The sequence below is a fragment of the Physeter macrocephalus genome, chromosome 18 (assembly GCF_002837175.3).
Source record: "Physeter macrocephalus isolate SW-GA chromosome 18, ASM283717v5, whole genome shotgun sequence".
Classification (NCBI taxonomy): domain Eukaryota; kingdom Metazoa; phylum Chordata; class Mammalia; order Artiodactyla; family Physeteridae; genus Physeter; species Physeter macrocephalus.
Window position 1 is genome coordinate 19,495,244 of NC_041231.1, and position 17,568 is coordinate 19,512,811.

At 37.9% G+C, this 17,568-nt stretch overlaps 1 protein-coding gene across 8 annotated transcripts in view; it reads right to left on the bottom strand.

Moving 5' to 3' along the window:
• The window catches only part of CHL1 (cell adhesion molecule L1 like), a 278,402-nt gene that overhangs the window by 11,012 nt on the left and 249,822 nt on the right, over positions 1 to 17,568 (bottom strand). For all 8 annotated transcript variants that reach the window (XM_028478803.2, XM_028478804.2, XM_055079546.1 and 5 more), the window contains 9 exons: positions 16,108 to 16,232; positions 12,094 to 12,195; positions 11,713 to 11,910; positions 10,102 to 10,172; positions 6,277 to 6,499; positions 4,915 to 5,030; positions 4,575 to 4,779; positions 4,209 to 4,331; positions 1,242 to 1,421 (listed from right to left, as the gene is read on the bottom strand). In XM_028478803.2, coding sequence (XP_028334604.1) covers positions 1,242 to 1,421; positions 4,209 to 4,331; positions 4,575 to 4,779; positions 4,915 to 5,030; positions 6,277 to 6,499; positions 10,102 to 10,172; positions 11,713 to 11,910; positions 12,094 to 12,195; positions 16,108 to 16,232 — 1,343 coding nt within the window. The remainder of the gene's footprint in view (positions 1 to 1,241; positions 1,422 to 4,208; positions 4,332 to 4,574; positions 4,780 to 4,914; positions 5,031 to 6,276; positions 6,500 to 10,101; positions 10,173 to 11,712; positions 11,911 to 12,093; positions 12,196 to 16,107; positions 16,233 to 17,568) is intronic.

Consider the following 17,568-nt stretch of genomic DNA (forward strand, 5'->3'; position numbering starts at 1 on the left):
AACCTTGTAGTTACTAGAAAGTCTTCAATCACCATCTTTAAATCTACCTCTTAGGAGTAAGTAAATGAGTTCTTCATTTCACTTGGTGTCTAATTCATCCTTGGGAATAACTTGTGGGTTTTTGGGGAGAAACCATTTTGAATATATACATATATATTTTTTCCCCATAAAAGGAAGCTTGGAGTATTTAGGGAGTCTGAGGAAAACATAAGCTCTTCATTATTTAGCTACAGTAGGAACCAAATGAGAGGAAGAAACAAACTGACAATAAAGGTCACAGCATAACCATTCACACAAACATATTGATTTTCTACTGATTCACAAACTTAAATACATTTCCATATGTATCTTTTATAAATGATAGACAATTCAATTTTCTTCATTATTATTTTGTCTTTTTCCAGAGTCTAAAAATTGGGAAAGCATCCAGAACAGCGGACACGTAGTATATGACACATAAATGACTTATTTATATTGCCCTTCCTACCATCTCCCATTTCCTTTTGCCTGCCTCAAATAGCCCTCTAAGTCTGATGGACTTGATTAGTGTGTATAGCCATTCCTCCAATCCATTTCCCTTTCTTGTTCTAACTTCTTATTTTCTCTCCTGATGCCCTGTTGATAACATAGAAAGCCTAGTAAAAATACCGCTAAAATCATAATTGGAGAAATAATTTGGGAAGGGAAATGGCCTGAGTTGGAAAAAAAAAAAAAAGTGCAATTGCATGAGGAGAATTGTACAAATGAAACCAGAGATTTATGAGCCATTTTCAAGCTAGTTACTTGGCATCAACCAGTAGAGAGTAACATAAAATTGATATATGAATCAATGTACATATGAGTCATGACATGGAGGTGAAATGTATTACATCAGTGTTGCAAAATGTCTACCAGTGCAAGAGGCAAATATTTTCCTGTGTGGAAACATTTCCAAAAGAAAAATATCCCTCTACTAATCTTACGAGTAACTTTTTGACCTTATATCCCCCTATTTTAATTAAGCAAAATTATAGTTCCTGACCTCATATACACTAAGGCTATAGTTTGATTACTGATGCGTAGAAGTTCATACATTGAGTCACTGTGAACTTTAGAAACAAGATAAATCAATTCTCTACGTCATTGGAAAACAGAGGTCAGACAGATTGAGATCACAATCATTTCTAATGTACAGTGACTAGCGTGGTGCACTCCTTTCAGAGCAGTTTCAAACATAGCATGCATAAACCTCCTGTACTTACTCCCTTCTCCTAACGTGGAGCTTTCCTCAGTGATGGGTTTTCCACAGCCCTTTGAAGTGCAAGCCCTCAAGTAGAATTTGTACTTGGTAGTTGCATTGAGGTTTGAGAGACGCCAGCTGGGCTTTGATGGAGTTGTAATGTTGATATCATGTAGTTCTCCAATCTCATAGGTGTCATTTACTAAAGAAATAAACAGGCTTATCAACGGCTCAAATTTCACAGCCTTAACCATTCAAGTTACGTTGTCTCTTATTTTTGCTTCTATGTATGCTTGTGGTCTGCAAGATATTATCTTAATTATTCAGAGCTATCAACTGACTTCTCTGACGTACATGTAATTATTATGATGTATTGTACATGGGAAAATTAAGGTCTAGCAACAAGAAACACCTTGCCTAGACCTAGAGCCACTAACTGGCAAACTGGGATTTGAATCCAAACTACAGCCTTTTTAACTCCAGAGCCCATGTTCTTAATCACTATGCCATACTGGAAAATCACTCCAGCTTTACCACACCTATTTAAAATGATGAACTTGGGCTTCCCTGGTGGTGCAGTGGTTGAGAGTCCGCCTGCCGATGCAGGGGACGCGGGTTCGTGCCCCGGTCCTGGAGGATCCCACGTGCCGCGGAGCGGCCGGGCCCGTGAGCCGTGGCCGCTGGGCCTGCGCGTCCGGAGCCCGTGCTCCGCAACGGGAGAGGCCACAGGAGTGAGAGGCCCGCGTACCGCAAAAAAAAAAAAACAAAAAATAAATAAAAAATAAAATGATGAACTTTCCCCCATTACTATATTTTCATTGTATCCTTAAGTATTTTTTAATCTCCTTCTGGTGTGATAATTTGGACCATAATTTACATGACTCTTCCCCATAGTTTCTGGTTTAATATGTGGCACCAAATAAGTACTCACATATGTAGACTCAAGAAACTGATAAATTACATATTTTTAAATATCTACTGTATACTAAGCACTGTGTAAAGTGATATGTGGGAAAAGATGATTTAGATAGTGCCTTTCAAAGATTCTGCCACATAGCAAGATCATGATATTTGTGCAAGAGCACAAAGTACTGGAAGATTGCCATAAGAATAATCCAAGAGATGAAATGGTATTTCCAAAACTGTGCAGCCATTAGTGGTAAGAAAACGACTAGAATAAACACTCCTGACTCTCAGTCCAAGAGACCATAAAAAAATACATGTACTCTTTAACATAAAAATGCCTCCATTGGTCTATATAATGCAACGATATGAATGGAAATGAAAAAGAAACTAATAATCCAAACACAGGAAAGAAGTAAAATAATCATCATTTGTACAGTATTGGAGAGCATTCCTGTAAAATGCCACCAGTCCATTCAAAAACTACCACAATCAACGTAAGGATTCAGGAAAGTACAGAGAGAGCTCTCATAGACAGAGTCGACAACTATTTAGAACATATAAGAGCCACAAAAATATATAAGCCACCTAAAAATATTTCAATCACTTAATATTACTAGAGAGCAGAATAAGTATATATCATTTTATTAAAAAATCCACATATCAAGTAGTACAGTAACCACTGCAATTGTTACTATTTCAGCCTTTTCTCTATATATTCTAAGAACTTGTTTTAAAAACAAATGTATATATTATACACAGATCAACATGAAGGTTGGAATTTAATGTTGAGTTTCTTCATTATGAGGATAAAGACAAGGCGCATCTTTATCAAATAAAGTGACATTTGAAAAGTCTTCAAATATTTCTTCAGTGCTTTCTACATGTTTGAAATCCAGTTCATGGAATACTGTAGGCTTTACAGTTCAGCATCTAGAATGACTGAGCTGGGTCTGAATCCTTGTGTAACACTTATTTTACTGCACAGCTCTCTGTAAGTGAGCTCTATGTGCTTCTCATCCATAAAGTAGTGACGGTACATACCTCACAGACTTCCTGTTTTAATGAAAAAAAAAATGCAGGGAGAATTCTTAGTACTTACTGATCCTGCTATATACCAAACACTCAAAGACGCTAAAATGCTGCCTCTATTAGGGTTATGGCCGTATCCATTTAGTCACAGGTACCTAAAACAGAATAGGCCATCAGAAGCTAAAGCTGGTACCTGACCTGAATTGTTGCAAGCCTCGAACTGGTTGATGGCAGTTCAGAGCTATGATCAAGTTGACTTTTGCAAGCAGTGTAGACTGGGTTTCTATAGTCCTGGTGTTTTTGTTGTTTAGGAATTCATGTCTTCAAAGTTTACATTTTTTCTATGAGCTCAGTCCCCTAATTTCCATTTTGAGATGATGGGTAGATTTGAAAACTATTGAAGTGGGAGGTGTGATGATTAAAATGAGCTGATTTCATCGAAACATGTTTGTTTGATTTTTTTTAACCTAACGGCACAGCAGCATAGGGGGAGAGCCTAGGGTAATGGTCCAAGGACAACTCCTTGGTTCTCTCAATATTACATGACTGTACCACTGGGCTACCAATAGAGGATTCTCAAATACAAATATATGCAGGGTTGAGATTGGAAACATGCACCAGAGACAGAACAGGCAGTGTAGTGTGGCCTCTTATATATACGTATTAAATGCATGTTTTCTGGTACCTACTAACATACTGCTTTTCTTCTAAAACAGGAATTGGCGAACCTTTCCGCAAAGGACTAGATTGTAAATATTTTAGCCTTTGTGGGCTATGCAACCTTTGTGGCAACTACTCAGTTTTGCCACTTTAGTGAGAAAGCAGCTACAGACAAATTTAAGTGAGTGGACATGGCCGTGTTGCAATAAAACGTTCTTTATACGAAAAGGCAGCAGGCTGGATTTGGTCTGCCAGCCGGTTTACAAACCCCTGTGCTGTAAAGGAAGTATGCCAGCTTACAAACCATGAATTGGATTCTCAGCACGGTAAACCGAATACGCAACCAGAAAAAATGAAACATTACTAGGCAAATCCAGTTCAAATATGTACTTACTTATCTGGTACTGTAATAGATAGCCAGTTAAATTTCCATTTAATTTCTTAGGTAATCCCCAGGATAAAGTGGCAGTGTCTTTATCAACTTTGATGACCTTGAGAAAAGTTGGCTTTTCAGGTACTGGAAAACACAAGGTCAACAACAGACACTCATAAATTGGTAAATGTCTTTTAAAAAATTACACTCTATTAAATTGAGAAGGTAACTCATATGACGTAAGTACAGGTTAACTAACTAATAAGGGAGGAAATGTCTTGGCCATTGGGATATTTTCTTTTTTATTTATTTTAAATTGTTATTTATTTAAAAATTGGATACTTAATTTATTAAATACATCGTTATTCTACATCGTTATTCTCTCACCTCCTTCTGGTGTTTGAAATATATAAGGCTCACTCTCTGGACCCGCTCCTTTGGAATTATAGGCTAAGACCGTTAAGTGAAATTCACTAAAGGCATCTAGGGAAGGAACCATTCCATAGTTTCTTTGTCCTGAAAATCTCAGAATGTTTACTTCTTTGGGATATGTTCTCCCATCCAACAGACTTTTTGTTTTCCACCAATTTACCTGCAATGAAAATAGGAACCCTTTAACGTATCAGCCGTGGTGGCACATTCTCTTTTGGCTTCTTCTGGAATCAGTTCTTATTTACAGGAAATATATTAATTCCACAGTGAGAAGAAGAAAATCTATGATAAAAACCTGATATCCTTTCAGATGTCCATGTACTCTTTCCTTTGGAATTGTTGACCAGGTGACTTTAACTAATGTGCTGTTTATCACATCCACCCCATGGATCACTGGAGCTGTATCAGGATCTGTTAAGCACATAAGAAGGATTAGCTTTCAATAATCTCCAAGCACCATCATTAGGATCATTTCCAAAAGGTGATCTTTCATGTTTTTTAATCTGAGGAAAACACTTGTCTCCAATCAATTGCAAATGGAACCAAGAGTTTCTCATTACAGAAGAGTTTCAGGGTCCAAATAGGTTTCTAGAGAAGAGGAGAGCCTGGACCGCACTGAGAAAAGCCCCCCTTCAGACGGATACAGTGTGGGCAATGTAACTGGAAACAGGGGCCAGTAAAATCTTCTGGGGGCATCTGCCTCTGGAAACACGTAAGCTAGACTAATACTACAACTAAAATTACTTGGGAGTTTGATTCATCTAATATTCATAAGAAGAGCTGACATTAATTGAGCATATTCTGTGTGTCCGACACTGTGCTGAGGGCCTATACTGGATTGGCTCACATCATTCTTAGAACAACCCTCTAAAGTGGTATTATTATCCCCATTCTACAGGGGAGCTAACTACAGACGAATAAACCAAACCCACCGCAGCCAAGACTAATATATTAGTTCACAATGAGAAGTCCTGTGTAGTGAGAATTTAGGTAGCAGGTGAACTAGACCTTCTTCTATTCTTGGATCGAAATATTCCTTTGGATACTGCAAGAACAATGAGAATAACTCCTACCGTGTACAGATTTGGAATGCAGTCTTTCCTTTTTCCAATAATTTATTTGCAACTGTAATTATGGTATAAATATTTAATAATAAGATCATACCACCAGTACCTCAAAACTGTGTGTGCGTGTGCGCGCGCGCGTGCGCGCACGTGAGATTCTATATGCAAATCTGGGTGTGCGCCTCATCTTCGTTAGGAAGGCTCCAGCTCCGAGGCCAGGGTGCGACAGCAGGCAGCTGTTAGGAAGTCCTTGACAAGTAAGGGCAGATGTGATTGGAAACCTTATGACAGTTATGCTGCTTAACTGTGGGCACTGCTGATTCCAAGTCTTTGATTTTCATTATAGAAATAGCTTTTTTGGGAAACTGAATGAAATTAAACCTTTCAACATTCTTCCTTACCACCCTATACTGATCAACTCTCCTGCAGTCACCCTGGAGTAGAAACCGTGTGTTATATGTCTTTTTATCTCCTACAGCTAGTTACATCCACTTTGCATGCAGTAGTTGCTCAAAAATATTCATAGACAGAGCGTAATATACTTTGAGAGAAACTATTCTTGAAGTACTTGGGGTTTCAGGTGCGCCACTTACAGTCTTCTCCAGAATAGAGGATCACTGACTGAGGCTCAGGGCCAGAGCCCAGGTGATTGATGGCTTGGACTTGGACATCATATGGAGCATAGACAGCAGATGTCATCACCCGCAGGGTGTGGTTTGTGACTGTTTCTTCCTCCCACTCCACCGGGGCTCCCTGTGGTTTCCAGGTCACTCTGTACTCCAGTCCAGGTCCATTCTGCTCCATGGGTTTCAAAGGCTAAAACAGAAGGCGAGACTCATCACGCGTGATCACAGATATGCTGAGTCAGAGACAGAGAAGCCACCCTAAGTGGCCCAAGAAACGCTGCAATAAAGGTATCATTTCTTGGGAGATCTTTAATCCCCCTCTTTGGTTTGGAAATATTTGTGAAAAATGTTGTCATTCTGTAAATGTAACCTTGAAAGTTACTCCCTTACCTCCCCCCAAGTAGAGACTCTCACAATTTAGATGCCTGGATTATGCCTAAGAGTTCACATATGAAAGAATTTACTAAGAGATTCCACAGAGGGTTTTAGCTTTTGTTTACACTTTGTTCTATATTCCGTTTCTTTCTTTTTTTTTTTTTTTTTTTTTCACTCTCAGAGAAGTTGCAGAAACAAAAAGGACATGGCCATGAATTCCATGGATGTAAACGGGATGTTTTCCATGGCTTTTCAGTCAGAACTCTTTCTACCTGACTCCATCCATCCTCCTCCATCTTCCTTCCAAGAGAAGAGAGAGAGAGCAAGTAAATATTTCTGGATAATATGCATTTTCATACATTAGTACCCAGAAGATGTACTCCTCTCTACAATAAAATATTTCGCCAGCTCCTTGCCCATTCTCTATTTCCTTTATGAGAAAGCACTTCCCTCCCTCCACTTTATTTTGCCGTATAGAAATATATAGTGGAGGAATTTCTCATATAGAAAATTGGTTACTGCCACTCCAGTTTCTAATCGAACAGTACTTCAAAAAACATCAATGTGATTTAAACCATCTGTTTCATATCATAAAAATGGGAATGTGCATTTAAGTGAATCAGTTACATAGAATACATAAAAAATGGGATTTTCGTCATAGATTTATAAGGGTCACTTATATAAATAATAGTTTTGTCTGTATATGCAAGTGATTCAGTAATATCATATATAGTGTTCTTACAGAATTTACAATGCTTCTGGACTCAGTCTACTTTACTAAAACACTTATTAGAGGGATTGGATGGAATTAAGTTGAAAATATACACTAAATCAGCAAAATAAGTTCAAGTCTATGCTTATTGCAGGGTGAATACTTAAATTAGCTAGGAGGAAAAAATGTCAAAACAAAAACTTTCTGAGATTTTCATAGTCATTGTTTATATTTGCTTTCCAAGTTTTGCCCCAAGATATTTTCTACTCTCATATAAATTCACCGGAGGCTTTAGCATTGCCCGGATAAATCAGGCCACAAGCTTTTAGTTCCATACTACAATCTGCAATTACAATTTCCTTCAGTCCCAACTGACAATAAATGTGTACAAATACTATTATTCAATTTACACGTTTTGCTTCAAGAAAAATAGTTACATTTGATAAAGCTCTCTGGAAAAATTTAAAACAACTGTGCCACCATAGGCAACACTTTTAAGAAAAATCTTACCTAAATTGCCAGCCTCCTTGGTGCCCAGGCTCCCAAAGAAACTGCAGGAATACTTTGTATTTGGCTTTCAGACAGTGGACAACAGAACCTCAGCAAGTTCTCAAATAGGCCCCCACCAAAGATAACAGACCAGAGGAGCAATACGGAGCCAGGGATGTGAGTGGTGGGGAAAGACCGCCAGCCTCCCCTCCGCTCATGAAGCTGCTCGGAAGGAAGGAATCTCTATAAAAGAGGTTCTTAACTTGATGGCTAGGCATCTCTAGATGGGGTCCATGAGTGCCCTTCAAAGTATCTGAAAAGCCGTGAAACTGTTAGGAAAACTTCCTATGTATAACTTTCTAGAGCAAAACTATACTTCTATCGTATTTTCAAAGAGATCTATGAACAAAGCAAGGTTATAATGACTCATCTAGAAACTGGACAGATTTTCCGTACTGCCTAAATTCATTTTAAAGGTGGTGGATTTTCTTATTATACTTGCAGTAGAAATAATAAATCCTAGGTCCTTTAGGAGTGAAACAACTTGGCTGTGATCATATAATCAGGTAACTGAAGCAGTTCTTATTTCCAAAACATTGGTGAATTGGGTTTTTGTTTGTTTTGTTTTGTTTTTGTTCATCTGTTTTCTGGAGTCTTTGAGATTAGAAATTTGCTATTTTATAGAAGTTCAAATTTAACATAAATACATTTACACCTAAGAACAAAGGGAAAAGTCAAGCAAAACTAAACTGATAGTCCCAGCTTCTCTGGACAGAATGTAATGCTGATACCATGGAGCTACTGTAGCCCTCCCAGAGGAGTGGTGAGGATTAAGGAGCTAATGTTAGTGGAAAATGGTATACTTCTTTGAGGATCTGACCTGGTAGTTATACACTATTACTGTCATCTAATCAATCAGTTATATCATCTCTCTTACAGAAATTTCCATGGAATTTAAAAGAACATAAGATACTCTAAAAGAATAAGATACTAACAATTTCAAATTCTAAATGAAATAATCATCAGGACAATGTGGTAGCAGCTATTTATGGCCACACATTCAAGAAAAAAATTATATTCTTGAATATATTTAGTTTCTGTATATTACCAATTTTTTTTTCAAATTTGTAAAACTTAATTTCACTGAAATGGGAATAAAGGGTTAGTTCTGACATAAAATTATTGACTATATATTTTGCAGGTATGGGCAATGTTATCATATTAGACCAATATATGATGAAGAAAAAAGGAAATCAAACTTTGTACATTCTAAAATTCTTCAAAAAAATCACATCTGAAATGAGGTGTGGAAATAAATTAATATATTCCAGCATACATTCAAAAATGTTTGTAAAATTCAATGAATTCAATGTCGGAAAACTATTATCAACCAGAATCTCTGGATGGCAATCTACTTTCAAGTAAGTTAAAATACTTGTTCATCAAACATGCCAAAATAATAGAGGGGGGGAAAACAGCTTTCCACTGTTACAGAAGAAGTTTAGAAATGACATTCAAAAAAATTAAAGTCATCTGAGCAGATATAAGATTTTATGCCAAATTCAAGGAGAAAGGTCTATTTTAGTAACTTTTAACAGAGATGTATATAAAGAGAAGATGAGTAGGGTTTGAAATCCAAAGATATTCATGTTGAAATCCTAGCTCTGTTGATTTCTAGTTGTGTGCTGATGGGCCAGTCTATCTATCAGCCTGGACCTCAGTTGCTGTTATCTAGAACACAGTATTAATGATGCTGTCTTGACAACACTGTTCTCAGAATTTGAAATGAGTACACAAAATGCCTAATAGAGCTGAGTAAGTGGTGACTATTCCTTGCGAGTCATCCTTTTGATACGAATAATCTTTATTAGCCCATGTACCAAAATTTACTGAAAGACTTTCAGTAATTTTTTTTGAATGGAAGAGGACTTAGAATATTGGTAATAAAAATATTAGGCATTGTAAACTTTGGGGGATGGATTATAACGAAATCAACCTGTGTAACCTTTCTTAAATTATCTACCACTATTAAACTCTATTTCACAACATTCTAATCATGATGATCTTTAAAATATACAAATAAAATATATTTATAAAATATACAAATCTTAGCCCTTTGTTCTTAAAAGATATTATTCTATCATTATACTTAGCATGTGGACCTAAAAAACGGAAAAACACACAAAGGTAGTAAAGAACACAAAAAGAATCCTCACCTCCCATTTGATAATCATTTCCTTGGGTTGAGAAGCTTGAACCCTTATGTTTTGTGGATTCTTGTCTGGAGCTGAAAAATTACAAGTATTAAAATTACTTTTTCCCACTGTATGGTCCATAGGTAAATCATCATATCATTCCTCCTCCTACAAAAAACAGATTATTTTAAAACTTTGATTGTATTTGTTTAGTTCTATCTGGCCCAGTTTGAGAAAAGATTTACGGCAGGTTTTTTTTTTTTCCCCAGCTGTACTGAGATATAATTGACATATAACATTGTGTAAGTTAACACTATGTTAAGGTGTACAACATAATGATTTTAGAATGTATATCTATCACAGATATATAATATTTATAGGTGTATATTGTGAAATGATCACCACAATAATGTTAGTTAACACATCTGTCACCTCACATAAGCTTTTAAATATATATATTTACTTCAGGGAGTAAAATCGTGCTCATGGAGTGATATAATTATTATTCAATGGAGAGTGGAAGCTTTTCTTTACCTGTCTTCATTTTTAACCCTGCTCTTTAAATTTTAAACCTGCTTTTAAAAATCTAAACCCACTATTTAAATATACATTTTTAGTTTTAAATCTGCTTTACTTTTTCTATTAGAATTACTGTTAGAAATTTTGTTGTGAATATCTGCCTCTCAGTGAATAAAATTAAAGATCATGTATTCATAGCAACAGCCAAGTTCTAGGGGCCTCAAATAGGAAACGGTAGTTAACGTGCCCATGAAATATATTCAGATGGATCCATTTTATAAAAAAGGGCTAAGTATGGAGTTTAGTGCCAAGATGAATTTATACTAAAATCATACAAGTATCTGATTCAGTTATTATCTCCCCTTGCTTTTTCTCAATCCTAAACGGGAATTCTATCCTAGCATAGTTATTTCAGCCAGAGGAAAAAAAACCAGGCTATGACCACATTGATAAGCAATCCCAATTCAGTAATACAAATTCCAGCGCTGTCATTATTTTATTGGTTTTTAACATCATATAAGCCTCATTCTTACAATATTATAGTCTGAATTCTGTATACACTACTACAGCATGCTCATTCTTGAGAATTTTTTTAAAAAGCATCTTGGGAATTTAGATAGGTATTAGATATTCGTTTAGCTATTGAGATACAAAAATACACTAAGCGGATAAAATTAATGACATTAGATGCAATGAAAATTTAACAAGCTGCCTATAACATGTCCAATGTTTTATTTCAGGAAGTTGAAATGAGGAGAAAAATAAAGAGAGAAAGTTGACTTTCTCCCTATATGCTGAACTTCAGTTTAGACCTTACTTTATGGTACCTGATTTTAACACAATACTTAGCTATCAGAAATTACTCAGAGTAATGCTTGTTCATGTACCTCCTTGTAATATCCTGCTAGCTATCAAACATTTACATACGACTTTTGAGACTGATGTACTTTAAATAGTTTGCGTGTTGTTAAGTTTACAGAACTATTCAAGCTCTCTACTGGGAGAAATCTAAAATCCTATACCAGGTTATCAATCCTTCCCCCACCCCGCCAATTTGTTCAAAGATGCGACAGACTAACACTTGTTAAGAAGTTGAGGTGTGAACTTACATACCTGCTGGGGGTGTTTCATGATGGTTTGATGGCTGGCTAGGCTGGCTTCTCCCTACTTCATTCACGGCTATGACCCTGAACTGGTATCTCACATACGGAGCCAAAGATAACACGACTGTTGTTTCCCCTCCTTGCACTCTAGTCAATTCTTCCCACCTTCCAGGTTCCTCTCTGTTTCCTTCAAATTCTATAATATACTCTGGCAGGAGGAACATAGAAAAACACATTAGAATGGATTGAGAATGTTTAAGTTATACTAAGGTTTATATACAATATGAAACATTTTAAAGGATGTTCTAAGGATAATCCACCCTTGGTGGTATTAATGGCTTTAATATTAATTTTAACTCTGGAAACTACAGGTATCCCAAGTCTTCCCTACCGCTAATATTGCTGTTGTGATCATCTCCAGCGTCCCATGTCAGCCGAACACTTCTGTTCTGTCTCTCAGACAAGTGAAGGTTTTCTGGCGGATCCGGAACATCTGATTAATAATGAAAAAGGACGGTGAGGAGAAGGCAGATCATTGCCTTTGTCGATCCCACTTCTTCACTCAGGCACATTGCAAGCCCCCTTCCCCTCGGGGCCTCTGTCTCCACTCTGAACTGCCAAATCTCACCAATCCTTCTGGTTCTATTTCAAATGGATAGGGAGGGTGGGAGGGAGATGCAAGAGGGAGGAGATATGGGGATATATGTCTGCATGTAGCTGATTCGCTTTGTTATAAAGCAGAAACTAACACAGTATTGTAAAGCACTTATACTCCAATAAAGGTGTTAAAAAAAAAAACAAAAACAAAAAAACAAATGCAGCTTCCTTCACATCTGTACATGCCTTCCCTACTGTAATACCTCACTCTGTGGTGATTCCCAGTTCTCAAGGGGCCATCTTTGACCATCGGCATGAGAATATTTTTTTAGGAGTAGTTATTAACAATGAACATTTCTGGGCCCTATTTCTCTGGCTTACTGAAAGAGCTGGGCCCAGGAGTCTGCATTTCTAAACACATGTCTGGTAGATATCATATACAATGAATTTTGAGAAACATGAACTTGATCAAGGAGACCAGTATCTTCCAGCTCATATGCTTATTTATATGCCTGGTTCATCTCCTGTATGTGACTAAACGGATCTTCCCGAGTAGGAACCATATTTTTTTTTTTTTTTTTTTTTTTTTTTGTGGTATGCGGGCCTCCCTCTGCTGTGGCCTCTCCCGTTGCGGAGCACAGGCTCCGGACGCGCAGGCCCAGCGGCCATGGCTCACGGGCCCAGCCGCGGTCACGGGCCCAGCCGCTCCGCGGCATGTGGGATCCTCCCAGACCGGGGCGCGAACCCGGTTCCCCTGCATCAGCAGGCGGACGCGCAACCACTGCGCCACCAGGGAAGCCCGGAACCATATTTTATTAATTTCTGCACCACCCACAGTGCCTTGCACATAAATGTTTTGTGACTAAATAATTAAGTGAAAAATATATTATCACTTCAACCATGCATCTAATTATCCTATTAGAGCAATAAATTTAGGCCCTATGACTACAGGAAAATAAGAGAACATGAACTCAGGCTTTCTTTTCTACATGGTTTGGATTTTTATTTTAATTTGTAACAGTGAGTTTTCAGTATGTTACAGCAACTTTTATACTCTGCTGGCCTGGAGTTCTAAAGAAGAATAGGAAGAGCGTTTATACTGGAAGAGGAAGATATGGCGCTGAATGTTTTGACAGAGACCAGAAAATTGAGTAGGCGATGACAAATTTTAAGTGTTGTAGTACATGGAAATTTCTGGTACTTTAAAAATAAAAGGAACAGTTAAAAAAAAATCTGATCCCTAATGATCCTGACTTCCAAACTTTGGTTTCAATTCTCCCATGTATTCAAGGACATTTATCTTTTCTCAGAGGGGACAATGAAAGTAATATCTAATGGGGCCTTCTTATGAGCTCTTTCTTCTCCAAGTGGGAAGCAACATCCATTGCTCCTGCTGAGTATTTGACAATTGTTGGAAATTTATACTGACAAAAAAAATTGTTTTCAATTCAGAAGAGAATGTGTTTATTTTAAAAATGTGGTCAGTGACTGCGTCCACACTGTAGAGCCTTAAATAAGAATTTATTTCCTCAACAGCCTTGAGGATCTCTGAGCTCAGAGAACTTAGGCTCCTCTTCAGCACTTACTCAGGCCACTCATTTCTGACATTTTCTGAACCAACCAATGCAGCCTGTTGTGTCTGACATTAAAATCTGCTCTTTCCGAGAATCACACGGAGCTACGATTGATGGACTGCAATTGAGACCTAAACGAATGATGCTCTTAAAGGATGTTTCTGGCAAGGCTTCTGAAAGTAACTTCTGTTTAAAATGGCTCAAGCATATACTTTAAAACACTGTTTTCCAGGAAAAAGAGTCTTTTAGAAACTATACATGGATTTGTCATTTGTTACTGTCAGTTATGGGGCTATACTTCTTAAAATCAGAGGCTGGCCTGAAAATTAGAATGTAAACACCAAGAAGTGGTTAAGAAAATGCAGCCTATCTCATAGATTATTTTTTATTATTTTCTTTTCATTCTGAAAACATTTGGTAATTACCTCATAAGTAAATAGTACACGTAATCCTAGCCACTATTTATTTAAAATGATCAAAACTGAACAGTTCTAGAAGATGGCAGCCTCATTACAAGACAGATGTATTAAATTTCACAAGAAAATTTAGATGGCATGTACCAAGTGGTAGGGACACCAGTCTCCTTGCCATTGCTCAAAATACTCGGGGGCAAAGGCCATGGATCCTGACATTTACACTTAAAATTGTCGTGCCTGGGATAAACTCCAGTCTACCTTAGGCTCAACTATTTTGTCTGGAGAATTACTACTGGAGTGATTACTAAGGATTGAACCTTTCTTCCCCTGAGGTCGCTGCAACATATCACCTAAAGGTTTCATTCTTTTGAACCAAGTCCATACCACCTACCACCTGGGAACTACATTTTTTTTTTTTTTTTTTTTTTTTTTGAAAACCCAACATGGTGGCCATTTGCTTCGCTTGAAAGATGGTGGTCATTTATCTCACTTAAAATATAGTGGCCATTTGCTTCACTTGGAGAGAACCTGCCTATTTACTCATTTTTCACCAGCCTACCTCAAAAGAGACTGAATTCTTTCCTCTCAGTCTGTACCCCATGGTAGGCAACCTACCTATGAATCCCAGCAACCAAAGTGCTAAAGATACAAATACCTGTTAATAATCAGGATTAATCTAGACATATGGTAAAGGTGTTTAGGCCAAATCAAACCTCTTCTAAGGACTATCAGCAAACTCAAGGAAAACTAAATGGTGCCCACAGAAACAGAATTATGAGAGAAAACTGTAACAATGTCTATCAGTCAGGGTCCCAGCAGAGGGTAAACAGTTCACACAAGTTAGGGTACTTCAAAGAGATTCTAATCAAGACTCTTTCAAAAGATGTGAGCGGGATATCCAGGGTGGGGGGTGAGGGGTGGGCAGGGCAGTTACTGGAATCCCATCAGAGAGAGCTGTGTGGACAAAGCCTCTGAGACAATCAGTGACTTTGGCAGAGGGACCCACATAGCCAGCCTGCAGGGAGGGATTATCCAGAAAAAACACATTCTCCCCCGACTGCCTCTGCTGCCAGGGCTCCCTGTTGGCTGAACCGAATGAAAGCTTGAGGGTAAGTGGTTTGTTGGTGTCCACACAGGTCAGGTTTCCAGATTCAGAGAGCTGGTGAACGGTGAATCTGGAAGGGAGACTAGGAGAGCTAGCCAACAGCCGGTCTAAGAGCTATCAACATGGGTAACGGCAGGGGTAATTGCATTGATTACACCAGTGAGTCGTGCACATTGTTTTCTAATTAGCATTATTATTTTAAAACATCAGAGGCCTTTCTTTACAGAAGAACCCTGGACGTCCCTCCCTCCCCCCGCTTCCTGGGACCCTGGGAGCTGAGCGCCGGTCTAGGCCACTGGTTTAGGGCAGGACCACTGTTTAATCACCACTGGGCCCCTACCCTGACCCCTCCATGCTAGCCCATCTCCATTCCTCAGCCACATTTCTCTGTGCACTAGGAAAGTGTAGCTCAAGGGTCCTGGGAACTCAAGCATGCCTCAGTTTTCTTTCTGCTGATAGCATCACCTACCTCCCACTGCTTCTGGCAACATTACCCAAGCAGAAAAAAGAAATTAAGCATCAATTAACTTCTTTAGAACCAGACGAGGCGAAAGCATTCGGAAGTAGGGTCACTCTTTAATTGAAAATTTCAAACTAACAGTAAACGTGCACGGGCTTAAATAATCATTGGTTTAATTGCCTAAGAACAGTGGAATTTAATCAGTAATGGAGAAGAAATGAACAAAGATTTCTTTATTCATTAGTGCACTTACCAAGGACAGTTACTTGAGTCACAGCAGCAGTGCTATCTAGAGCAGTGTGAGCTGAACACGAGTATACACCTTGGTCTTCTACGGTGACATTCGATATAGTCAAATTAGCTCCATCAATAATTATCCTACCAGGAAAAAAGTGAGTCTATCATGAGGATGAAACAAACAGAAACAATAGAAATGTAATCCTTTCAAAACTAAATATTCCCCATAGAAAGCAATTTAAGGAAGAATTTAAAAAAAACTTGTCCCATAATGCAAATTTTATTAGGGAATGCCATACTTGAAAACTGGAAAGTATTATTCAAGCACACACAAATGTCTACAAGTGATGAAAGGGATCAGGTTGGTTGGTTGGTTTTTTAAATTACCAAATCCAACCATCTGTGATTCATGGGTCGGTGATGGAACCATCTTGCCTGGTGTGTCTGAAGAGTGTACCATACCTCACCATAGCTAAGATAAATTTGAATAATTCTTAAGGTATGTTTAGGGAACCACCTACATAGGATCAACTTGGGTGCTTCTTACAAAGGCAGATTCCTGAATCACACACCCCAGTTCTACAGGACCAGAATATCTGAGATGAAGTCTGGCAATCTCTATTTTTGACAACTTTCTCTTTTCTCCATCCTTCCACCTCCCACATAGAATGCACTTTAAGATGGGATAAAAAGTGAACTCTGGGCTTCCCTGGTGGCGCAGTGGTTGCGAGTCCGCCTGCCGATGCAAGGGACGCGGGTTCAACTCTGTGACTTATCTGAACAGTAGAGGGCAGACTAGCACATCTTTTTGCAAATCATTTGGTGCTGGCTTTTTATTATTTGTTCTCTTTTTGCCAATTTGTAATTGAGTTTACTATATGAATTTTTAAAATATGAATTATACCTTTTACCCTACGCCTATGTATTGTTAGCATAACTATTCAAGTACTTTTTAAAAAAATAAAGTTCCATTAAATCTGAGATATATTCACAGCAGTGTGCTATTTAGTTGAAATAAACAATGTCTTCCTGGGGGGGAGGGAGAGAAAATCTTAAATAATTTAGTTTCTTAACATAAAAGTCATATAGGCTGCTGAAAAGTTCGAGTTATAGAAAACCAATTAAAACTGTAGTAAAGTCAAACATGGTTCTGCCCTTTGATTATAGACAAAGTCGGCCCCTTACCCCTCCACCAATCACTGAATGATTTGCTAATCAATACTACCTGGTAGGTACATGTAAAAGTATGAAATTAGAACACTCCCTAACACCATACACAAAAATAAACTCAAAATGGGTTAAAGACCTAAATGTAAGGCCAGACACTATCAAACTCTTAGAAGAAAACATAGGCAGAACACTCTATGACATAAATCACAGCAAGATCCTTTTTGACCCACCTCCAAGAGAAATGGAAATAAAAACAAAAATAAACAAATGGGACCTGATGAAACTTAAAAGCTTTTGCACAGCAAAG